The sequence below is a fragment of the Odocoileus virginianus genome, chromosome 2 (genome assembly GCF_023699985.2).
Source record: "Odocoileus virginianus isolate 20LAN1187 ecotype Illinois chromosome 2, Ovbor_1.2, whole genome shotgun sequence".
Taxonomy (NCBI): Eukaryota; Metazoa; Chordata; class Mammalia; order Artiodactyla; family Cervidae; genus Odocoileus; species Odocoileus virginianus.
In genome coordinates, this window is record NC_069675.1 from 15,421,886 (window position 1) to 15,447,313 (window position 25,428).

Below are 25,428 nucleotides of genomic sequence, written 5' to 3' on the forward strand. Positions count from 1 at the left end.
GCAGTGAATAACACTTGATGAAAAATGAATGTGGTTTGGGTTTTGGAGAGTAACCTCAACCCCAATTTAGGTCATTTCCATAGTGAATTTTTGTTAAAGCACTGTTTTCCACATATTTCTTCAGAATTCACAGTGGGTTATTGATGACAGTAGTGTGCCTGTTTTTCTTTTCATTCAAACCATAGACCCCGTTAACAAAGGTGTGTTTTAGCTTGTCACACTTGAGCCCCTGGTCTTCCTCCACTGGGCCATTTGGGCTTATCCATGGTGTCATCTGTTTTAAGTGTTGTTTACTGCATGATGACAGTGAGAAAATAGATAGTAGTATTATTCATGTGCTATTTCTTTGTTATATATTCTTTTTTCCAAATTATTTCTTTATTACTGTGCTGGATCTTTATTGCTGTGCATGGGCTTTCTCTAGTTACATCAGGCAGGGGCTACTCTAGTTGTGGTGTTCAGGCTTCTCATTGCAGTGGCTTCTCTTGTTGCAGAGCTCAGGTTTTAGGGAACATGCGCTTCAGTAGTTGCAGCTCATGAGCTATAGACCTGAGGCTCAGTAGTTGTGGTGTGTGGGCTTAGTTGCCCTGTGGCGTATGGAGCCTTCATGGACCAGGGAATGAACTCATTCGCTCTGCATTGCAGAGCGAATTCTTAACTACTGGACCACTAGGAAAGACCCTGTTATGTGTTCTTAAATAACTTCATTAGGGACAACCACAGTAATCCATAATAATGTCTAATTTTTATTGAGCACATATACTGTGCCAGGCATTGAGCTACATGCATTATTTAGGTTATCTCTTTTGAACCTCACACTCTGAAGTTGGTGCTTCTCATTTGTACATAGAGAAAAGTGAGGCTTAGATTGTGTAAGTAATTTGTGCTCTGTTACAGAGCAAGGAAGGGGCAACAAGGTTGGTACTTGTACTCTTGTCTCAAGTCTGGGCCCTGACCACCAGCTGTACCACCCACAGCCTACTCTACTGTTATACATCCTTACAAAGATCATTGAAATCAACAGACTGTCTCGGAGTAATTCATCTCAGATGGTCACCTTTGAGTTTTCAGGTTATTTTGGTAATAAAGCATGTTGTGATGGCCTTCACCCACCGGAAACTCCCCTCCCGTTGCCTTGACCACAGCCTGTGTCTATGAGTGAAGCAAGGACTTCATAGAAGAAGCCAGTCTCATGCAGGAATCAGGAGGAAAGGAAGGGAGCAACTGAGCAGAGAAGGCTTGGAAAAAGATTCTATATTCTACTAGTATAAATAAAATATGCTTCTGTTGAAATTGGCAAATTAAGAATATGTTGCATCCAGAAGTTCTGCTTTGATTAGAAGTGGTAAATCTTTCTGGAGAATTAATGAGAAATTTGGGAGGAGGTTGAGTATGTTTTTTGGAACTTGAATTTGGCCTGCTAACAAATAGTAGAAAGTTGCCATCTATTTCTTATCAGAAGGAATCATGTGATTTAGTCCGTCATCCAAAATGAACTGGAGAGGATAGAAAGTCACTGATGGGCTATCTTGAAAGTTCACAATTGATGATAACATCCAGGATGGCCTCTTTCTAAATTTCCACCTACTCCAATTCATCTTCGAAGTTGTCTCATTAAGATTTTTTCATGGCTTTGGCTGTGACTAACTGATCAATTATACTGTAATCAGATGAGTTTACATTTGATTTTAGAGTGTAAAATTTTGTTTTCTGAGTGCATAACTGGCAATAAGGTATTCAGGAAAAACAAAGTAATCGTTTGCAAGGTGCAGTGAAATCTTTGTTTATATCTGTTTTTGTCCCACATTTTCTTATTTTTAAAGAAATCAATGAATGTACTGTGAACCCTGACATCTGTGGAGCAGGACACTGCATTAACCTGCCAGTGAGGTATACCTGTATATGCTACGACGGCTTCAAGTTCAGTGAGCAACAGAGGAAATGTGTTGGTAAGAAGACACTTCTGGTTGATGAGATTATTAAATATCAAATGTTTGCACATTAAGAGCATTTTAATCATGGGGAAAATACTGTTTAATTAAAAAAAATTTTCTCCCTGAGCTAAAGGTACTCAAAAAAGAGGCTTGCTTAACTCCTAGAAGGCTCTTACCTCTTGGTTCAATGCTGCCTGCTTTGCCAAGAGTAATACAGTTACATCAAGGTGGAATCATTTCCCAAAGTTTTTCAGGTAAAGAATATAAACAATAGTTAAGAGCTCTAGAAATAGCTATCTATAAACATATTTAGCAAATATTCATATGAATATATCCTGCAATAAATATATGTTCATATAAGTTTATAAAATTTGATTTTTAAAAGGAATTTCTATTCAGTTCAGTTCAGTCACTCATTCATGTCTGATTCTTTGTGACCCCATGGATTGCAGCTTGCCAGGTTTCCCTGTCTATTACCAACTCCTGGAGCTTGCTCAAACTCATGTCAATTGAATCGGTGATACCACGCGACCATCTCATCCTCTGTCGTCCCCTTCGCTTCCTGCCTTCAATCTTTCCCAGCATCAGGGTCTTTTCCAATGAGTCAGTTCTTCGCATCAGCTGGCCAAAGAATTGGAGCTCCAGTCTCCAATGATATTCAGGGCTGATTTCCTTTAGGATTGACTGGTTGGATCTCCTTGCAGTCCAAGGGACTCTCAAGAGTCTTCTCCAACACCACAGTTCAAAAGCATCAATTCTTCGGTGCTCAGCTTTCTTTATGGCCCAACTCTCACATCCATACATGACTTCTAGAAAAACCATAGCTTTGACTCTACGTACCTTTGTTGGAATTTCTATATTGAGAATCAGTATATGCTGACAAGAGACTATTAATGGATTTATAATGTAGGGAGCTCATATATGCTTCTTTGGGGAAAAATGTATCTTACAAAGGGGTGTAAATGTATTAAGTCATTTTAATGTGTTAACACTAAATTTAATATCTTTTTTAGAAAAAGGAAGTTCAGTAAGAGTTATAAGGCAAATATGGAGCAACAAACTTTATGCTGAATTCCATTTGCAAATATGACTTTTGCTGTTTGGTTTTGAATATATATGGGGAGTGAGATGTGAGGGGGACATCTACTTGCTCTACAGTTTGACTGTTTCTTGTGAATTTGCATACACGAGATGTATTATGTTTAGAATCGCAAGTGTAAAGTTGAGAAGGGCAGTCAGTCAAGATGATTCAGTCTCGTTTTACCCATGTGCGCTGTGAAAGAGAGTGCCTGTCATGACATTGCTCACTGCCTCTGCTGAGCTGGCCTGGGATTTGCACGATGAATTCCAGCACTTAAATGACTCCAGTTATCAGGCAGGTCCTTTTGTGTTGACCTTAAATCTTTCTTTTGAAACACCAATATCATAGCTGTAGCTTGAACTTTCAAAGCAGTATGCCGTACATGTATTCCCTCTTCGCAGTAGCAGCCCTTCAGGTATTCAGGGAAACTGACTGTATTCCTTTTACTGTTTTCCTCACTTGTAAGGTGGGACAGAGGAGACAGAATGCTAGTATTTCATGAACAGAGTGTCTAAGAATTTCATGCTATGCTAATCCTTTTGTCTGTCTTTTTGTTAACAGATATTGATGAATGCGCTCAGGATCAACACCTTTGCTCCCAGGGACGCTGTGAAAACACTGAGGGAAGTTTCTTGTGTATTTGCCCAGCAGGATTCATGGCCAGTGAGGAGGGTACTAACTGCATAGGTAATAACAGTGTTCCTTCTGATGCATAAATTCCCTCATGTGGGTTTCTAACTCCCCTGATTCCATCAGTCTAGGGCCCATTCAGACAACCCAGAATTTATTATTAAACCCGTTACAACACAGTAATCTGCTAGATTCTGGAAGATTAAAGAATGGAATTTCTTCCCCCAACACTTTTGAATGAAGAATATCAAATGTGTGCAAAGACCAGTGGTGTTAAATATTTCTTTTGGATTCGAGTAAATCCAAACCACTCAATTTTTTGGAACAAATCAAAGAGAGATAGTAGGAATCAGTTACTTCCTTCTTAAATTTGAACTAACCTGGGAGATGGGAGAGGTTTGAAATTAGGTTTTGGGAAATCACACTCGACAATGTTTTCTGCTTTGCTTAGATGTCGATGAGTGTCTGAGGACAGACGTCTGTGGGGAAGGGCACTGTGTCAATACCATGGGGGCCTTCCGGTGTGAATACTGCGATAGCGGGTATCACATGACGCCAGGAGGCCACTGCGAGGGTGAGTCTGCTGAGAGGGTGGGGAGACCACAGCCCTTCTGAGTGCGGAGCACACATGTCTATGAAATGCAGGGCTGGTTCCAGAACTCGGGGCCTGTAGGCACCTGGCCTGGGATGAGTTTTCCTCTACCTCCGATCCATGCAGGACACCAGCTTGACGAGGCTCTGGCTGCCTCCCAGAATCAAAGCCTCTTTGCTTCCCTTCAGTAACTCTGTCTGGGTCTTCTTCTGTCTTCTTCTTCTATTACTCACTTCAATATCTGCCTTCCCTGGTAGGTGGAATGACATCACTTTGTAACAATGAACTGCGGAGGATCTTAGTGCAAACCCAGACTTAATCACAGTGTCCGTCTGCATCATTCACCTGGGGACATGGTGCAGGTGTCACCTGTGTGAACTGATTGTTTTCAACCTTTTCGTCTTGGTCCATTCTGTTGTCTCAGCTTCTTTCTTTCGCCTGTGTTCCGGGACTTGCTTGCAGACTCTACAGAAATGTCGTCTGACCAACTACAGGTCAGACTCCAGCTGTGCCAGATAAAATTTCTTTAATGCTGACCCCAGCAATAGATTTGCTGTTGTTGCAGAAATGTCTTGAAGATCTTTGAGCATTTCAAAGTTAAGATGATTAACTGTTGAATATTTCTGTTTGTGCACGTGTCCCAAGTCACATGGGTACTTTTTGAAACAACCGTGGAACACTTTGAATAATGGTTTTTGTGAAGAAATACACTGAACCTCTGCTTCAGTCTTCATGGAAATGTGAACAAGACAGAGGATCAGAGGCCTTTGGACGTGTTCTGAGGAGCCTGGGTGTGGGGTTGGTGCTGGTTCCACATGTTCGCTGCCTGGCTACCTGACATTTAGCCTGTTTTCAGCCATGGCTGGGCCTCCAGAGCTCGGGAGGGATAGGCTGGTTGGGGAAGGCTGCTCTCTGCTGTTTCTTGGCTCTGATATGTTGGTTTTTTTTCACAGTTCTAATGACCAGGCCTGGAGGGAGAGCTCATTAGACACTTTTTTGGCAGCCTGCACCTGCCTCACTTGCTGGCCCCTTGCCTCAGCCCCTGAGTTATCTGGAGAGAAGTGGGGCGCATTTTATGTTACTGCATCAGCTCCCATCAGAACAGAGATATGAGCTCTTCCCCTGATGGCTGAGGGCCTTGGGAAAGTGCAGGTGTGAAGTGTCCCCGCGCTTCTCTTACAGGGGACTGGCCTCTGCTCTGGAGGCCGCTTGAGGACGGGTAGAATGCAGGCGATGGCTTTTCAGCTCACGATCCCCACACTCAGTAACTGTCTAGCTTGGGGCCAGTTACGCAGGCTCTTCAAAACTTAGCTCTTCATCTGTGAAATGGGAACCGTGCAGTTAACTTCCAGGCTCATGCAGGAAGTGGGTGTTGCAGTATGTCATGTGGCGCCTGTCACCTTGTTAGCTCTCAAGAAGTACTAGTTTCCCTCAATTTCCCCTTTCCCTGACTCCTTTTGTTTTTGCATAGATATTTTCAGAATATCTATAATTGTGGGAGTTTTTTAAGTAAAAAATGGGGCTTGGGTTTCTATGACAAGCACTTATATGCAAAACTGTGCTTCCCCAAAAGGTCAAGTACAGATCCTCAGGTTCTACACACTGACTCAGGACAGGAAGATAAAATATTTAAGGAATTACTACAGGTTAAGGATGCACAGTAGGAAGGAGTAGAAAAGAAGGTTGAAGATAAGTAAGTAAATGGAAAGAAGGAGACTCTTCAGTAATATTCAGTGCGTGGAAATTATTTAACAGAAATCTCACCAGCATCCCTTGAGTTAATAATTATATAATTCTTACCCCATGAAAAAGCTTGAAATGAAGGAGCCAAATAACGTGGCTGTTTTCTAATTTCACCATGGACCAGAACCAGAGGTCCCTGGGCTTCTGGCTCACTGAAGATTTTCTCAGCTGTCACTGACAAAGTTGCTTTCAAACAGCGCCAGTCTCCAAGGAGTCTACTGTAGCTTACAGACATTATCTCATGCACCCTTACTTTATTCTCTGAAGGTATTACCAGGCAGGTAGGTCCTCATTTATAGATGAGGGAACAAGCAAACCGGTGAGAGCAGCAGGAAAGCCAGGGATGTTACTGTCTTATGTTGCTCAGCTTGCTTATTTATCACACCAGCCTATCTCAATGACCTTCTCTGACTTAGCAGTTGTAGTTCCATTTCTTTCTTTCTCTTTTTTTTTAAAATCCCATCCAGAGAAGAATGTAATGCTGTTTGGAAAATTAAACTGGCAAGCATCATCTTTTTGTAGAACAAGAAGTCCCAGAACATCTGACCTAAAAAAAAAAAAAAAACACCACTGTGTGTCATTGTCTATTGGCAAGGATTTTTTGCTGATAGGAAAAAAAATTGCAACACTGACCTGGTGCTTATTCTATTAATAACATCTTTTACTTTAAGCATCTTTTCATACATCACTAATGATACATAACGGGAGGTGATTTTTGAGAATTTACCAGAATGATGACATCAAATACCCATGCATATTCAGTGTATTCATCATATATTTCTCTCACTTTTTTTCCTGAAAAACCTTGTTTAAATTTTAAGTGTGATTAGAGGTCCTATATACATCTTATATCATGACACTTAGACATTGAATCCACTCACTTGGAAAACACCTGTTTCAGTTGGGGTTGGTACCCAGGTGTTAGTACTCATTTTAAATGGTTGAAATGTTACCTTTTCATTTCATTAAACAGTTGAAAGGTACCTCTGTTACCTTTCCCCCCATTTTATTGTTTTACCATTCTTTTTTTTTTTAATTGGAGGTTATGCTTTGTATTGTTGTGTTTGTTTCCGCTGTACAACAACTCAAATCAATCAGAACTCTATATATATACACATATATCCGCTTCCTCCCGACCCTCCCTCCCATCTCCTGCCCCCATCCCAACCCCCTTCGTTGTCAATAGGACACAAGGTTGGGCTCCCTGTGTTACATGGCAGCTTCCTTCTAGCTATCTCTTTTACATATAGTAGTGTATGTATATCAATGCTGCTTTCTCAGTTCGTCCCATCCTCTCCTTCCCTAGCTGTGTCTACAAGTCTTTCTTCTACATCCACATCTCCAATTGTTTGACCATTCTTTAAAAAGTCTGAAGCTATTTTATCTCTGCCACAGTTCTGTCCATATTTAAGGTGATTTTTTTTCTCCTCACATTGAAAAGAACAATGATTAATAACTTTAGTTAGCCGTGAATGTGAAAAGCAAGGTGTATTTTAAACCAGAATATATTACCCTATGATTATTCACCATAGTTTCTGGAAAATCTTGGAAGTATTTGATGAGTTCATTCTCTCCTAATGTTCTTTTTTGACCTCCAAGGAATTCCTATCACATGAAAAGTTTTAAATTATTCAAACCTCGGATGTTTTGGGGACCATGAAGCCAAAGCAAGGATTTCCCTAGAGTACCCCATTGTCTGCAGAGAGAACCTCTAGCCAGGTGGATAAGTGGCTTCCTCACTGTTGTGTTCATTTCTTGTATTTCTTTCTGGCAAACCAGACTATTACTTGAAAGATGTTGATGTCCAAAAAGTGATCCTAGAGAACTGCCAACTCACAGAGTGGAGAGATCTGGGCCTGCCAATTGGAGAATTGGGGCCAAGTTCTCCCTTGAAACATATGTAACTATTTCAGTCAGGTTATACCTGGCCATGCAGTCTCACTGAGTGTTTAAGTGCACACCTAGTACTTCACTTTTCCAGTTATTGTTTTCCCCACCAATCTTTTTCCCCTTTATCACACAAGTCAGTCCGTGCTTTAGTGTTCTGATAAAATGTCTGTGACCCAGCTTTTTGATTTTTTCAGATGTTGATGAATGTTTGACTCCAAGTACTTGTCCAGATGAGCAGTGCGTGAATTCTCCCGGATCTTACCAGTGTGTTCCCTGCACGGAAGGGTTTCGAGGCTGGAATGGGCAGTGTCTTGGTAAGTACTAGAGCGTACTTATTGTAGTTGTGTGTCTTCTGTCTGGCTGGTTTTCTGACACAGTGGTATAATGCCAAGTGCGCTGTCTTTCAAAATGGAAAAAGGTGAGAGAAAAAAAGGAATGTAACAAACTCATGTCATTCATAGAAAAGTTCTAAGTAACTTTTAACCATGAAGAAAATAAGAAATTGAGTGGACATAAAGGAAGTAAGATTTTACATGAAACATAATTCTGATTGAAACAAATTGTTATCCCTGATGTGATTAATATTCAAAACCAAATAAAATATTGATAATAAGTGCCACAAAGAGGAGAGAGGTGGAGAGCAAAATGCTTAAGAAAGAGAAGGTATTAGACAGAGCTACCACAGACTTACAGAATCAAGAAATATACACAAACTTGCAGCCAAAGCAGCAAATATAGAAAGAGAAATCTGGACCCATTGATGCTTTTGGGTCCATTGATGCTTTTGAACTGTGGAACTGGAGAAGACTCTTGAGAGTTCCTTCGACTGCAAGGAGGTCAAACCAGTCAATCCTAAAGGAAATCAACCCTGAATATTCATTGGAAGGACTGATGCTGAAGCTGAAGCTCCAATACTTTGGCCACCTGATGTGAAGAGCTGACTCACTGGACACGACTCTGATGCTGGGAAGGATGGAGGGCAGGAGGAGAAGGGGACAGCAGAGGATAAGATGGCTGGATGGCATCACTGACTCGATGGACACGAGTCTGAGCAAACGCCAGGATGTGGTGGAGGACAGAGGAGCCTGGTGTGCTGCAGTCCACGGGGTGGCAAAGAGTCGGACATGGCTGAACAACAGCAGCCCCTTACGTTTTGTTCATTTATTCATTCACTCGAGTATTTAAGGAATCCTGAGTACCTCCTCCTCAAGGCACTGAGGAGGGTAACGACTCTGCTCTGCTGCTGATTGTTTGTGCTCTAGGCAGCTTTCCCCCGTAATGGTTTTCCTTTGTTTACCTTTCTGTTTACCGTGTGATCTTTTTCACAAAAGCTGAACTCTTTCCCACCCCATGCCACATTCTGACAGTGTGAGTTAAACTTTCCCATCCTTCCTGTCTTCTTTCTTCCCTTCTCAAATACTGTATAATTCACTGTCTACACATGGAGTGGTGCGCTTCCCTGATAGCTCAGTTCGTAAAGAGTCTGCCTGCAATGCAGGAGACCCCAGTTTGATTCCTGGGTTGGGAAGATCCCCTGGAGAAGGGATAGGCCACCCACTCCAGTGTTCTGCCCTGGAGAATTCCATGGACTCTATAGTCCATGGGATTGCAAAGAGTTGGACACGACTGACGACTTTCACTTACTTACATACAGAGTGGTACTCAGTGCTGGGATATACTGAGGAACCAAACAAAGTACCTTCTTCTTTTGTTTGTTTTTAATTATTTTTATTTTAAAATTAATTTATTTATTTTAATTGGATGATAATTGCTTTATAATATTGTGATGGTTTTTGCCATATATCAACATGAATCAGCCAGAGGAATACATGTGTCCCCCCTCTGCATCCTGAATCCTCCTCCTGCCTCCCTCCTCACACTATCCCTTTATGTTGTCCCAGAGCAGCAGCTTTGGGTGCCGGGCTTCGTGCATCAAGCTTGCTCTGGTCATCTGCTTTACATACGGTAATGTGTGTGTTTCAGTGCTATTCTCTCAAATCATTCCACCCTCTCCTTCTCCCTCTGAGTCCAAAAGTCTGTTCTTTGTGTCTCCTTTGCTGCCTTGCATATGGGATTGTCAGTACCATCTTTCTACATTCCATATATATGAGTTAATATACAGTATTTGTCTTTCTTTCTTATTGCACTCTGTATAATAGTCTCCAGGTTCATCCACCTCATTAGAACTGACTCAAATGCATTCCTTTTTATGTGCTTGGTCATTCAGTTGTGTCCAATTCTTTGTGACCACATGGACTGTAGCCCACCAAGCTCCTCTATCCATGGGGATTCTCCAGGCAAGATTCCTTTTTATAGCTGAGTAATATTCCATTGTGTGTATAATCCACAACTTCCTTATCCATTCATCTGCTGATGGACATCTGGGTTGCTTCCGTGTCCTAGCTGTGTAAATAGTGCTGCAATGATCATGGGGTACATGTGTCTTTTTCAGTTCTGGTTTCCTCGGAGTGTATGCCCAGCAGTGAGATTGCTGGGTTGTATGGCAGTTGTATTCCCAGTTTTTCAAGGAGTCTTCACACTGTTCTCCATAGTGGCTGTACCAGTTTGCACCCCCAACAGTGTAAAAGGGTTCCCTATTCTCCACACCCTCTTCAGCATTTATTGTTTGTAGACTTTCTGATGATGGCCATTCTGACTGGTGTGAGATGATACCTCATTGTGGTTTTGATTTGCATTTCTCTAATAATGAGTGATGTTGAGTATCTTTTCATGTGTTTATTAGCCATCTGTATGTTTTCTTTGGAGAAATGTCCATTTAGGTCTTTTGCCCACTCTTTGATTGGGTTGTTTGTTTTACTGGTATTGAGCTGTGTGACTGTATGTTTTGAAGATTCATTCTCTGTTAGTTGTTTCATTTGATATTATTTTCTCCCATTCTGAGGGTTGTCTTTTCACCTTGCTTATAGTTTCTTTTGTTGTGCAAAAGAGACCTGTGTTAGGAAAGAGGGTTCTTTGATGTTACAAGAGTATACAATAGAATGAGTTGCCTCAAGGAAAATTCTTGAGGTTTAACCAGGGCTTTGTCTGGGGAAGGGTATGGAAGGAAGATCATTTTGGACATTTGGTATGTGCAAGGAGCTCATGGAAGGAGGAAGCAGATCATGTTCCAGAGGCTGAAGAGCTAGTGTGGTTGTAAGACAGAGTAGCAGGGAAGATTTGCTTCAGGGGGAAGACCATGAGGGGAAAGACCATGCCAGACCCTCTTGGTCCTATTAAAAATGTTGGTCTTTATTCATACATCTCTGAGGAGATGTGTGGGTGTGTTAGAGGAGGTGGGATAGGTAGATTTGGCAGAAGCACGTGCACTTTCAATGCTTTGGACTCCTCACGAGGCAGCATGAGCTGAGCCCCTGGACCAGGTGCAGATGGCCCTCTGCCTTCAATCTTATGCCCATTCCCAAGGGTCTCTATCAGTAGACTTGTGAGGTATTGATCTTTGGGAAGCAGGTTTTTTTTTTTGTTTATTACTTGCCTATTTGATAAGCTTTTGTTTATATACTCAGTGCTGGTCAGAAAGTGCATGTGGTTTTAATTTTCCCATTTGGCATAAATTTCATAATTGCCTATCAAGGTTCCATTCTTGTACTCATTTTCACATACCAATGCGTATTATAATCCAAAAGTAGAGCCTGAACTTTACCTTAACTAACTAAAATTCACAACCATGGCATAAACACAGCCCTGATTCATGAATTTACTAATGGAACGTGACTGACCAAATTGGCAAGTGTGATTGCTCTTCAGTGTAAATGTGTGGATCCAGGTTGGGGAATAATAATATATGAGTTCTTACACCTAGATGTGTGCAATCAATCTGATCGTGACCACGCTGCTCCAGTTGAGTGACAGAAACAAAGCACCTCATTTAGCAGCCATTTCACTTTGCCAACCAGATTAGCAGAATCATAAGCAAAGCTATTAGGTCACTGTGTTACTCACCCCAACTTGGCCACTTGGCCAAGCAGTTTTGCATTGCTAACTAAGGTCACACATTTCCCATTACAAATAGGCCATGTGCTTTTTTTCCTTCGGCTTTGGGTAGAGTTTTAGGTTCTATGTCATCTGTTGATCAAGCTTATTGTCTGTGATGTAGTTGCAGTGCCATCCATTGCTCATTTTGAACTTGCAGTTTTTGTAAATTTCTCCTATGGGCTTTTGCAAACTGTACCAAAATGAATTTTCCCATCTTAATATTTTATGGCAGTCGAGCTTTCAAATGTGAAAGTTGAATGTGACGAAAAACGGATATTGCAGAATACCTTTCTATTCAGATTGAGCCAATGAATGGATTGGATTTTTCTGCAGCACTCTGACAATGCTCACGAATACCCCATCATATCTTTTTGGCTTTGTTCCTTTATTCATTTTATTTCTCATCTTTGTACTTCTGGTACTCTAAACTCTTCAGAGGGCGTAGTCCTACCTAAACTTGTCTTTGAGTTGAGCTCATCCGTAACACAACCTGACCTATATTTATTTCTCTATTTGCCACTTTCATCAGTGAATACTGTATTCCTACTATGAGTCAAGTATTTTGTTTTAGACCCTGGGGGTTGAGAGTGGACAAAATAAATTTCCTCCCTTCATTGCACTTAGACTCTGGAGCTCACAAGGGAAAAAGTAGAGTATAGGGTATGTCAGGGGTGATGAGTCCCATGAAGGAAAAAGCAGCCTAAGGGATTAGGGAGTGTTAGAGCTTCTATGGAGGTCAGGGAAAGCATCACATGATAAATGATTTACCAAGTGTTCCTTGCTGTTCAACTGTTCTTGTGTCTAACCGTTAAATGTGACTAGTTTGAGGCTTCCTCTATCCTTCTTGCCTGGAGAATCCCAGGGACAGGGGAGCCTGGTGGGCTGTCGTCTATGGGGTCGTGCAGAGTCGAACATGACTGAAGCGACTTAGCAGCAGCAGCAGCTATCCTTTTAGTATACACACCTTAGGGTACATTGATGAGACTTTTTCCTTCACTTTTTAATGTATGAGAACATGAAAGACTAAAAAAAAATTCCTAAATCTCATTGTTTGGAGAAAAGTCCTACACAGGGCATTTGTTAGTTTTCATCTGGAGAGATGACAGTCTCTACCTTGCAGGCTGTTCTGTAGATCTTAGTAACCTTCTTTTTCTACCACTCTCCTTTCACAGAATATTTTTAAGTTGTTATAATTAAACCTAGACATTGTTGTACAGAGTAATACTTTCTTTGACATTATGCTTATATATATATATATATATATATATTATGCTTATATATATATATATATTTAAAAGTCATTGATCTTGATGTCCATTTGGCTCTTTTTTCTGTTAATCGGTTTCATTAAGAATTAAGAATGACCATTTTGACCCTTCTGTTCTACAGGGATTTAATGCCAGTTAGTTATACTTTCTGCTGCTTTTGCTAACTAAATGGTGAACTTACTGAAACCGTTAATGGCCTTTTTGTATTCATGCCATGTATACTGGATCTTACTATTTGATGCTGCTCCTTGATTTATGAATTAGAGCAGGAGTTGTTTGGTGCAGAAACAAGTAAAATGTTAGCAGGTGTTGTCTGAGGGTTCATCCTTTTTCCTAGCATGAACCCCCAGGCAACGCCTGCTATGTTTAGTTCAGGGCATATGATCCTTCATTCTCAATAGTTTACTGTGCACTTTCAAAATATCTGTCCTTCAGTGCTTTTTTGGCAACCTTTGTTGGCTCCTCTGTTAATGAAGCTTCTTCTTTCAAGTTGTAGATTTCGTTGCTCTCTTGAGAGCCACTTTCATCATTTAGCACTGTATTCATTGGACCTCACATTCAGCCTGGAGCTATTGCCCATGTGATCCCCACCTCTTAGAATTATTTCATCACCTTGAGTTCTGGCCAGTTCTCTCTGGCTGCTTTCAATCAGAATCTTTCTTGAAAGAAGCCAATGTGTCAAGTCCTCAATTTACATGTTTTGCTTGTCTCAGGAAAGCTAAACTAGCCTGATTCAAACCTGACTAGAGCCATCTCCCAAAGGAAATTTGTCTAACATTTGATTGTTTAAAGGTATATTCAGTAACTCTGGTATATAGATCATGTTTCCCTGAATTTGAGCAGATTTGGGCTATATGACCTTTCTGAAGCTTAGTTTTAATATCTGTAAAATGGGAATTGAAGTATTTTCTTCATAGGGTTTATTATCAGAATTAAATGTAATATGGGGCTTCCCTGGTGCCTCAGATGGTAAAGAATCTGCCTGCAATGTGGGAGACCTGGGTTCAGTCCTTGGGTCGGGAAGATCCCTTGGACAAGGGAATGGCTATCCACTCCAGCTGTATTCTTACCTGGAGACTTCCATGGACAGAGGAGCCTGGTGGGCTACACTCTGGGGTGTCACAAAGAATTGGACACGACTGAATAACTAACACAAGAAATGTTATCATTCTTCTTCTCCAACCCTGTTGCCTCTGTTTTATTTCCATTGTCCTCACAGAGAGGGAATGGAATAATAACTGATATCTGTTAAAGTAAATCTGATATATGTCAGAGTTCTGTGGATAATTATCTTTTCTTAGGCTTTCTTTAAGTGCATCTCATAGAGTTTCTGTCACAGAAGCTTTCTCTTATACATTTAATTCATCTTAGTTTTCTTTCAACTTCTGAGCATTTTTGTTTTGCTGAAATATACCTTTTGAAAATCACAAGGTTTCTCTGCAGGGAGATTAATCATTCCTAACAAAGTTTCCACTTCTATAGTTCTAACATCTTTCTTTGGCTTCATTTTCTTTGCTCACCTTCACAAAATACAGTATCTATCACCTGGTAGATGTGTCAGCTAGTCTTTTTTGAGTTTATTACCTTGCTTTATAGTTGAGTTTGTGACAAACCATGTGTGACCCGGGAACACAAATTTCTGAGATTTTAATCAAAGTAATCCTTCTTTGTCGGCCATAGTTAAGTTGATGATGACTTTATGACTCCCATTTGAGTTTTGTAAATGTAGTAGGTCTTCAGCATTTGAAGAACTTCATATCATTCAAACCACTTGACAACTGGCTAGCTGCAATCTTAGCCAAAACCAGGTACAGAAAACTTACAGGATAGATACGGAGAGCACCTTGTTCTGTGAGTTCTTTTCACCCTAAGATTTCTTTTCAGATTTTACAATTCACTGTTAACCTTTATGGAATATATGATATTCATAGACTTAAATGAAATTGAAGACTTTAGTCCTACATTTATTCTTATATCAGATGGCAACTGAGCTCAAGGTCTACCTTTTGGAGATAATGTGCAAGTATCAGTCTTATCCTTGAGTCATTATGTGCTAAAGGACTCTTCTAATTAGTCAATAAATAGTTTAGTAGAGCACCTGCCTTCATATGGGCTTCCCAAGTGGCTCAGTGATAAGGAGTCTACCTGCCAATGCATGTGATGAGGGTTCGATTTCTGGGTCAGGAAGATCCTCTGGAGAAGGATATGGCAGCCCACTCCCCTTGCCTGGAAAATCCCATGGATAGAGGAGCCTAACAGGCTACAGTCCATAGGGTCACAAAGAGTTGGGACATGACTGACCACAGAGCGTGCACTGCCTACAAGATCTGTTAGATGCCAGAGAAGATGTGAAGTTGTAAAGAAGCAAAACATAACAAGATAGGATGGTGGTTATAAGGATGTGAGGGTAGAGGAGTTGGGGAGATGTTATTAAAGGGTACAGACTTGCAACTAGTAGGTAAGCCCTGGAAATGGAATGCACAGCTTAATGATTATAATCAACAGTACTGAATTAGCAATCTTCAAAGTTGCTAAGAGACTAGAACTTAATCATCTTCATCAGGAAAGAAATGATAATTGTGTGACATAATAGAACTGTTAGTAATACTCCAGTAAATGTTAATAATTTTGAGATAGGTATGTCAAATCATTCCTTAAGCTTGCACAGTATTGTCTTTTATTGAAGTATAGTTGATTTATGGCTTCCCTTGTGGCTCAGCTGGTAAAGAGTCCGCCTGTAATGCAGGAGACCTGGGTTCCATCCCTGGGTTGGGAAGATCCCCTTGAGAAGGGAAAGGCTACCCACTTCAGTATCCTGGCCTGGAGAATTCCACAGACTCTATAGTCCATAGGGTCGCAAAGAGTTGGACACGACTGAGTGACTTTCAGTTCACTTTGACTTCACTTCATAGTTGATTCACAGTATTATATTAGTTTCACATGACAGCATAATGATTTAGTATTTTTAAAGATTATCCTCCATTTAAAGGTTTTATGAAATAATGGCTGTATTTCTCTATGTTGTCCATCATATCCTTGGTGCTTAACTTACATATCATTTTAACGTCAGTTATATCTCAACGGAAAACCCTCAAAACTGCTTTTGAAGGAGGGAACTATGCCGGTGTGGGAATACTAGTTATTGTATTAATTTCTGTATACTGCTGCTGCTGCTAAGTCGCTTCAGTCGTGTCTAACTCTGTGTGACCCCATAGACAGCAGCCCACCAGGCTCCCCTGTCCTTGGGATTCTCCAGGCAAGAACACTGGAGTGGGTTGCCATTTCCTTCTCCAGTGCATGAAAGTGAAAAGTGAAAGTGAAGTCACTCAGTTGTGTCCGACTCTTCGTGACCCCATGGGCTGCAGCCTACCAGGCTCCTCCGTCCATGGAATTTTCCAGGCAAGAGTACTGGAGTGGGGTGCCATTGCCTTTTCTGGATTTCTGTATATGTTATAATTTATGTATATTGTAATAACTGTATATGTTAATAGTTTACAGTTACCTGTGGTACAGAAATTGATTCTCAAATAGGTTAATGGGATAGCTTCCCATCATAGGTAATAAATGGCAGAGCTAGGACACGACCCCCCATCTTTTAGCATCAAAGCTAATATTGTTTTGTTTTATATAATAGCTCATGTACCTCTCATGTACACCCAAGAAAATCAGAGGACAAAGCAATATGATTGAGATAGTAAGGACAATTAAAGTTCATAGGAAAGATCCATGGGGACTGGAATCGTCCCTTGCAGGCAGCAGTAGTTTTGGCTTGAGAGTCTGAGGTGGCGGACTTGACCAAGGTAGCCCAGATGAGTTTTGCTGGAAAGCAAAATGATCTTTTGTAAAGCCGAGGCAAGAAGCCAGTGATTTGCTGAGAACAATGGATTGATTTTCTGAGATCTTCCGATCTTCATCTGGCATGCACACAGCATTGGCTGTTTTCCAGTTCCAAAAAAGCAGTGATGAGTCTTTGAGGAACAGACAATATATTTTCATTGACAGCTCTGTTACTGCACATTTTAAAATTTGGTCAGAATTGACAGAGGGTGAGATCCTAAGGACTTACTATATACCTCAAGTGCCAGTGAGGGGGCGTGGGGGGGAATGTCATTGCACTGGCCTAACCAGAGTCTGTCTTTCATTTCATGCTTGCTTTTCTGTCAAATGTGTTCTCCCATCATCTTTAGTATAAAGATGATGTGTGAAGAATAGTTGAGGGATAATTAAAGTAATGCTTGCCTTGGGAATAATCCTATATTTTCATGTAGTTGTGGTGATGGAATAAGACTTTTCATCCCATAGCAAGTGGTGCTCACTCATGGAAGTCTCTTGGTCATTAAGGAATTAAATGAGGCTGAATGGTCTCAGAAAAATGACTGGTTCACCTTGTCAATCTTTGAAGTAAATCTTTCCTTTACTCTTTGAAAGTAAATGAAGCAATGCAAGTAAACTCTTGCCCTGGACCCAATTCTGACCAACCTCAGGGAACTGCTAGGTGGAGTGAAGCGGGGCACACCGCCATGGGCTGACTCGTGGGAAGGTGGCCCTTGGATGTCCTCAGCACCTTCCAGGCCCTGCCCATGAGGGAGGGGCTTCAGGCAGACTGGTGTGTTCCCAGAATCCTAGAAAGGGAAATTTCTAAAGGCTTCCTGACCCAGATGAACTACCTCTCAAGGCAATGAGAGAATTTGCAGGTGGGATTGCCGGCCAGCTGGGAATCATCTTTGGGAAACTGTGGAGGATGGAAAGTTGCCAGGAAGCTAGAGAGAGATTAATGTCCTCATTTCCCCCAAAGAAGAAAGAAGGTGGAGTTCAGGAACTAATGACCATTGAACTTCATGTTGATCTTGACAAAGAACTGTAGACTGCAGGATTTCAACGATGAAGTGAAACATTTTTTAAAGGATGTGATGATCATAAGAATTAGCCAGGGTTCACTAAGGACAGAAATTATGCCAGACTGTCCTGACTGCCTCTTCTGATAGGGTTATTAGGGAAGGAGATCAGGAAATCCTGTACTCATGGAATATCTAGTTTTCAGCAGGCATTTGTGAGAGACATACAGAGGTATTGTAGACAAGAAGGATCAATTCAGATTGGATGATAGTATAGTGAGGTGAATTCATAACTCCTGGCAACTTCCTTGCTGTGGGAGGTTTAATTAATTTATTGAATGGCAAGTGCCAGATTGTGTCCCCAGGTCCCATTGGTAAATTGGTTTTTTGAATTTGTAACCCATTTTTCTATGGACAGTTTCCTTTTTGAATTCATTATATATTTGTGTAAGAAGTTGGGTGACGTGGCTTGTCTATAGGACTGTAATGCTAGAATGAATTTTGAGCTCCAGTATAGAAAACAAAGATACAACCATCTTCCTCTGATGTAGGGGTAAGAGGTGGATGATCGGTGATGGACAGTAGGGTGGACATGACCACCTTGCTTCCCATGGCGTTAGTTCTCCCACGGGTCAGAGGTAGGAACTATGGGAACCTGACCTTCTATTGGTACCACTTAGGTCCCTACAAGTTTGTATCCTTGACTAAACTGATGAACATGGAAACTGTTGGAAGTTTATAAAGTAGAGGAACAACATCATTGGCCAGATTTGTGTTAGATTAGAAAGATTGCTCTGGCTGCAGGCTGGATAATAGATTTGATAGGGCAATATTTTAAATAGATAAAAGACGATGCTAGTAACCCATATGAGAGATTGGTAGTGGTAAAAATGAAGTAAAGTTGGGTGTATCTGAGAGAGATTTGGGTAGTAGAATTTCTGTGACTTTGTAGTAAGTTGAATGTGGGGAAAGAAAGAGAGGAAGGAATCTAGCAAGGATGACTCCCAAGCTTCTGATTTGTGTGTTTCAATGGATAGGGGTAACCTGTATTGACCTGGGAGACAGCATAGAGAGAAGGCAAGAGAAAGGTGCTTTGGCCATGAGGACTCAGAGGTGCCTGAGCGACATTGAATAGAGATGCCCTCGTAGACAAACCAACAAAGTGTGGGGGCGAGCAGCTAGGGAGAGAGGTCTGGCAGAAGGTACAAAACTGAGTTTATGTCATTCCTTTTACATCCACCAAATGAGGCTCCATCTTGGACACCTTCCTTCTATATATTGTTTTTTTAAGACTGAAGTATAATTGAGAGAGAATATTGTATGTCAGGTGTACAAAATGAGTCAATATTTGGATACATTGCAAAGTGATCACCATAATAAGTGTAGTTAATATCCATCACCATACATAGTTTCATTTTTTTCTTCTTGTGATGAGGACTTTTAAGACCCCTAGTTGATCCTTCAACAATGTGGGCATTAGGGACACCAACCCTCTGTGCAGCTGAAAATCTACATGTAACTTATAGTTCACCTCCTGTATCCATGGTTGCTCCCAACTGCAGATTGTGTAGTACTGTAGTATTTTCTGCAGAAAAAAAAGTCTGTGTGTAAGTGGACTCATGTGATTCAAACCCATGTTCTTCAAGGGCCAACTGTATTCTTTTGGCAACTTTCAAGTATGCAATTCAGTGTTATTAACTATGGCCACTGTGCTGAACATTACATCCCCATGACTTACTTATTTTATAGCTGGAGGTATCTGCCTTCTGATTCTAAATCAAAGAATTTTTAATGATATTTTACTATATAACATTTGTTTCCTTAAGCGCATAAGTGCCACTAAGCTTATGTACTTATTCAATTCAAACTATTCAATCTACAGGATTCTGGTTCCATGCAGTTATGACTGTGGTAAGTAAAGAAGGAAATAAACACATCAGGCTGTCCTAGATATTTCAGAGCATTCTGTTCATTGTTAATCATGGTAGTAGCCTGGCAAAATAGAATTTATTTAAGTATCTCGTGAATGGTAATCTGCAATGCCTGTTAATTTGCTTCAAGAGAAAAATATGGTCTTAGAAATTAATTTTACTTTTATATTCTGTGGTCTCTGGTGCATGTATGATTAAAGAGAGCAGTTCATACAATTTTCAGCTTAACATTTTTGAAACCAAACCAGATCCTAGACATGACATTTTCACATCGCTGTTGGAATTTCCATGCCTAGTATCTAAGTTCATTCTATCCCTTTATTTATTTTGGCTCCAATCTTTGGCTTCTTCTTTCAAGTAGTTTGCTTTCAGTGTTTACGAGAGTGGACTCCTACAACCAAAGAAAGGATGGATGATGGGTCAGTTTGAAAGTGATATTTCCGTTTGCCATGGAGTTAGGATCACTTTACCATAATTAGTGATATTGTGAAAGTGCAGTAGAATACCTAGGCAGTGTCAGTTACGTGGCTGTTTTCAATATGCATATGGTGCACACACACAAGATGTCCCTGTGCATTATTTGATTAATGGTAATTATTGATAATTCTCTATTTCTGAATTCCATAATAAGAAAGATTTAGTTTTAATGAATTACAATGCAAATGATGTAAAACTAGGTCTCTGTTAATGTGTTCATGATTCTCTGTTAATACTGAAGTGGAAAGCTGTATTGCTTTTGTGGTGAGCATCGTGAAATGAAATGGGTATAATCAGGAGCCTTTCCCTCTCTACTGTTTTCTGCTTTATGTGTAAAAGAGCTTGATTAAGTTATAGACCACTGTAAAGTGTTCGTCACTCAGTTGCGTCTGACCCTCTGGGACCCCGTGCACTGTGCCCACCAGGCTCTTCCATTGATGGAATTCTCCAGTCGAGAATACTGGAGTAAATAGCCGTTCCTGTCTCCAGGCCATTCTAAGATCAAGCATAAATTGTGATGCTTTGTGTATTTGGGGTACTTTTTGTAGTTAAAGTTTTTCTTTCAGTTTTTGGTTGTTTATGCTCATTATATGCCTTCTTACTGCAATATACCGTGAACTTACTCTGGGGCATTCAGATGGGCATAGAACTCAGATTTTTCCTTTTGAATTAACAGTATTCTAGTAGGAGCTTCACGAATGTTTGTTGAATGAGATCAAAGAATGATTAGATAATGGTTATTGATATAATGCTGTGTTAGCAAATAATAAAAATGAAGTCATGCTTTCTCTCTTCAACTGTTTCCATCTCTAGATTTAACTTTGCCTATGACAGAACCTTATAGTCAGGTTTAAAAGATGGTCTTTGGAGTTAGGCTGACTGGGTTCAAATCTGAGCCATCAATTTCTAACTAGGTGGCCTTGGACAAGCTTTGAACTTCTCTAAATCTCAGGTCCTTCCTCTGTGAACGGTTAGCCCATGTGGATTTTGTTAGCATTAAGTGAGTATATGTAAAGCCTTCAGTGACTTCAGACAGTAAGTGCTTGATAAACAGTAGCTACTATTGTTTTATCTGCCTTTTCTGCCTATACTCTACCTTCAGACCACCCAGTAGTCTTATTTTGTTTGTCCCCTAGATTTTTTAAAAAATCAGATCCAATGCCATCTTAGAATTTTTGAAATATTTTTTTCTACCTGTTGCAGATTTTCCCATGGTTTCCCAGAGTCATGAGTCATGTATCTTGCTTCAGTGACCCCTCACATTCTATTGAAATTCATCAGTTCCCTAACTAGACCTCCACACATCTGTGATTCTTTGGAATATTTTATCTTGTAGGGGATGCTCTACAGCTATCCTCTCTTCCTCCCTCTCTTCCATAATAAGCCTTCCACTGAATTTATTCATAGAGCATGTTTGGTTCCTTTTTAGGGTTATTTTGCAGAAAGTAAATAAAGCCACGAAACCATTATACGTGCACCTCATACCAGAGCTTCTTTTCCTCCTAAAGAGCTAATTTGAAAGCTTATCTTAAAGAATCTGCCCCTCTTTGAAGACCCACTATTTCCATTTCTAACCACATTCAAATTTATTCATATTTTATTTCTTTTTTCTCCCTTTCTTTTCCATTATGCCGCATTCTTTAAGATGTGGATGAATGCCTGGAACCAAAGATCTGCACAAATGGTACTTGCTCCAACCTTGAAGGATCCTACATGTGTTCATGCCATAAGGGCTACAGCCCAACTCCAGACCACAAGCACTGTAAAGGTAAATACTGTGATCAGATTTCTCATTTTATTTGAACTACACTTGAAAACATGTTAGCATAACTAGCCTTAAGAAAGGAAACCATACTACTTGTCATTTATTTAACTGAGCTTCCTAGAGCACGTTGGTTGGCCTCTAAAAGTGAATCCTCATGGTGGTTAAATTCCTATCTATTTACATAGAGAAAAACAGTGAATTTTTTGAGAACATCTATAAACTACAGATCTACTTGGTTTTTTCTAGTTGTAAAAACAGTCCTACAACTCTGTTAATATACTGAAAACTATTGAATTGTACACTTTAAATAGATAAATTATGTGATATATAATTTTTTATTTCAATAACATTGCTATTAAAAATGTATTTGCTATAGAAAATGTAGCAAATGCAGAAAGGTAAAACAGATAATCTCAGCCTCATTTGTGGATATTCATATCTCAAGGTGTTTTGTATCATTAAGATTATGTACTGTGTCCAATTTTCAGTCTTGCTTTTTGTTATTTAATAGTATATTGGCATCTTTCATTTCACTAATAACTCATTTTAGACATTAGTTTTAAAGGCAGTGTAATATTCCAGTGTGTTGCTATTTTTGCATTTTCATTCTGTTCTTCAGATTTTGTAAAGGTGGAATAAGTGGGCAAAGTGCTCTGTGTTTAACTATTTCAATAGAACACTACTTTATAACGTTAAAATGTTTGAACACTTATTATTAAATACTTAATCATGTGTTTGTTAAGCACTTATATTTCCTCTTTTGTATATTTGTTAATATGTTTTCCCATTAATCAAGTTTTTAAGTCAGTGTATATGAACACTTTGTATATAAGATATATATACATGTAAGTGTATATATTTAACATATACTCTTTCCTCTAGAGTATTAGTGTAATTTGCCCATGGTTTCTCTAATTTTTTAAGTAATTTGTAAGAAGTTTTCATTTTCTCTGTGGTTAATTTGTTTCCTTTCTGCTTTCTTCCATCACTTTTATACTTAAAAGGATGCTCTTTCAAAGGAAGGAAGAGGAAATAAGTGAACCTCTTTTTTTCTTTGCTGTCTCAATGAAAGTGAAGGGTCTCGGGTGGTAATTAATTTTTCACTGCGGTAGGGAAGCAGTAAGCAGATACCCTACTATTGACCTGTAAGAACCGAAGCATCTCCCACTTGCAGTAGGGAGATCATAGACATTTGAGTTTTTGGCGCCTTGTTCCTTTCATACAGCAGAGTACAAGCCACTCCCAGGAGAGCATAGACAGCCAACACAGCTCCCTTTTCTCCTGGTGCTTTCCCACATCCACAGCTTGCCTTCTGACTGCATCTCTTCTGCCAGGCATCTCCTTAGAAAAAGTTAAATTTGAGAATCCCTTGAAAGGTATTCTGGGTGTTTGATGGAAGAAAAACTTCCTCATACATAGGGCTAATGGTGACTAAAGGCCTCAGTGTTAGAAGCCATTATTAGCTATTATTAATCTTTATTTGATTATTGTATCTGGTTTATTGCCATATCCTGTCATGTTACTTTCTCTTCTTGATCTGCCTGTTTCTTTTCATCTTACTCATAGAAATGCTTCTAATCTGTGCCCACTTCATATTCTATATTTGTCACCACTACTTTCTTCAACTTGCATTCTTTGACCCATGATCTATCCAAATTGATGTCACAACTGCCCTGAGAGTATTCTGTGCTTATTTTGACCCATGATTATCCTGGCTGGCACACCCATCTTTTTACTCACTACTGGCCTAAATCCTGGCTCTTCCAGTGATCCACTGTACAACCTTGGAAAAACAACCTCAGGTTTCCCCAAATCATGCCATCTCAAAAATCTGGGAATTAGATGCTCTAGAGGGAAAATGCAGAGTTAATACATGCTGAATGAATGACTCATGACCACCTTCTTTCTCCTGGCATTACCATCCCAGATGAGCCTGCTCCTCTCTAATCTGTCTCCCTACCACCCTAGAACTCACACCATCAATTGGTACCACCCCCTAGGAACACTTGTATTTTCCAGTCTCTGGGACACTGTGCTAGGCTGATGCTTCTATCCATCGTTCCTGTCAAGTGTATCAAAGAACCAATGCATTCAAGGCACTGCATCTGTTACCAAGAGACTATCATCTCTCAAAGATGTATTATTCATTGAAAGAGATGCATACCTGCAACAGCTAACTAGAGTTCATAAAGTACCTAAGTGATGAAAGTTAAGTCATCAGTGATGTCATGCGGATGTCATGTATTCCTGACATTATGTGAGGACCAGGATACTTTACATTTGTACTATTGTTCTTCCAAAACCCTCTTACTCCAGTCTTAATCATGAGAAAAACATGAGGCAAGTCCAAATTGGGGACATACTATGGATTTCTGGCCCATATCCTCAAGGCAATTAAGATTGTTAAAACAAGGAAGGACTGGGAGATGAGACACCTGAATATGATGTGGTCCCCTGGATAGGATCCTGGAATAGAAAGAGGACCTGAATGGAAAAACTGGTGAAATCCAAAGAATTCTGGAGTTTAGTTTTTGGATTTTTTTAAAGGTAGTATATCATATTCTGGTTTGGGTAGTCTGGAGCGGTGTGAAAATGGATGAGTAATCTTATTTCACCAAGCCTTACTTGCTCATCTGCAGGAAGGTAGCAGTAATGGCACCTAGGAGGGTTGATGTGAGGATTGTGTGATAGGATATTGGAGAAATATGGAGGTAATACATGGAAGATGAGAGAAGGCAGAGGCAGAGCGTGACATTCTGTGGTGGATGCTGTTCTTCACCAAATAATAGGCATGTACAAAGTTCTGTTGCAGCCAGGAAGTGTGTGACTAATTCTACTTGCATGCTTCTGAGAAGGCTTTACAGAGGTGTTGCTATTTGAACTTGGCCTTAAAATATTGGGTGCAGAGGGGAGAACCTTAGTAGGCAGAGGAAGCAGCACATATGAAAGCTTGGAGGTGGGAAAGAACTGTTTTCTCCACTTGCCACTTAAGCTTGCCCTCTACTCTCATTTTCCTGGTGTCTTTCCATTACAACCTGGGATAAGATCAGGCAAGGTCCCCCGTCACCTGCTTGAGAAACCTGCGTATGCACTAGTTGCGTTTCTTACTCCCCAAAGTCCTTCCTTTTCACAATAATAAATTGTATGACATCCTTTCTCTTTATTTTCTAATCTTTCCCAAATGACATCAATTACAGATGTCAGGTTCTACTCAGAACATAAGTCTGTTTTCCAGCACTGCAGTAATTGCCGATTTCATTCTGTTGATAGTCCTAACTATTATCAGTGT

At 40.1% G+C, this 25,428-nt stretch overlaps 1 protein-coding gene across 13 annotated transcripts in view; it reads left to right on the forward strand.

Moving 5' to 3' along the window:
• LTBP1 (latent transforming growth factor beta binding protein 1) overlaps nt 1-25,428 on the forward strand; it is a 434,653-nt gene that overhangs the window by 301,502 nt on the left and 107,723 nt on the right. For all 13 annotated transcript variants that reach the window (XM_070476676.1, XM_070476671.1, XM_070476680.1 and 10 more), the window contains 5 exons: nt 1,824-1,949; nt 3,577-3,702; nt 4,097-4,219; nt 8,065-8,184; nt 22,020-22,142. In XM_070476676.1, the coding sequence (XP_070332777.1) occupies nt 1,824-1,949; nt 3,577-3,702; nt 4,097-4,219; nt 8,065-8,184; nt 22,020-22,142 (618 nt within the window). The remainder of the gene's footprint in view (nt 1-1,823; nt 1,950-3,576; nt 3,703-4,096; nt 4,220-8,064; nt 8,185-22,019; nt 22,143-25,428) is intronic.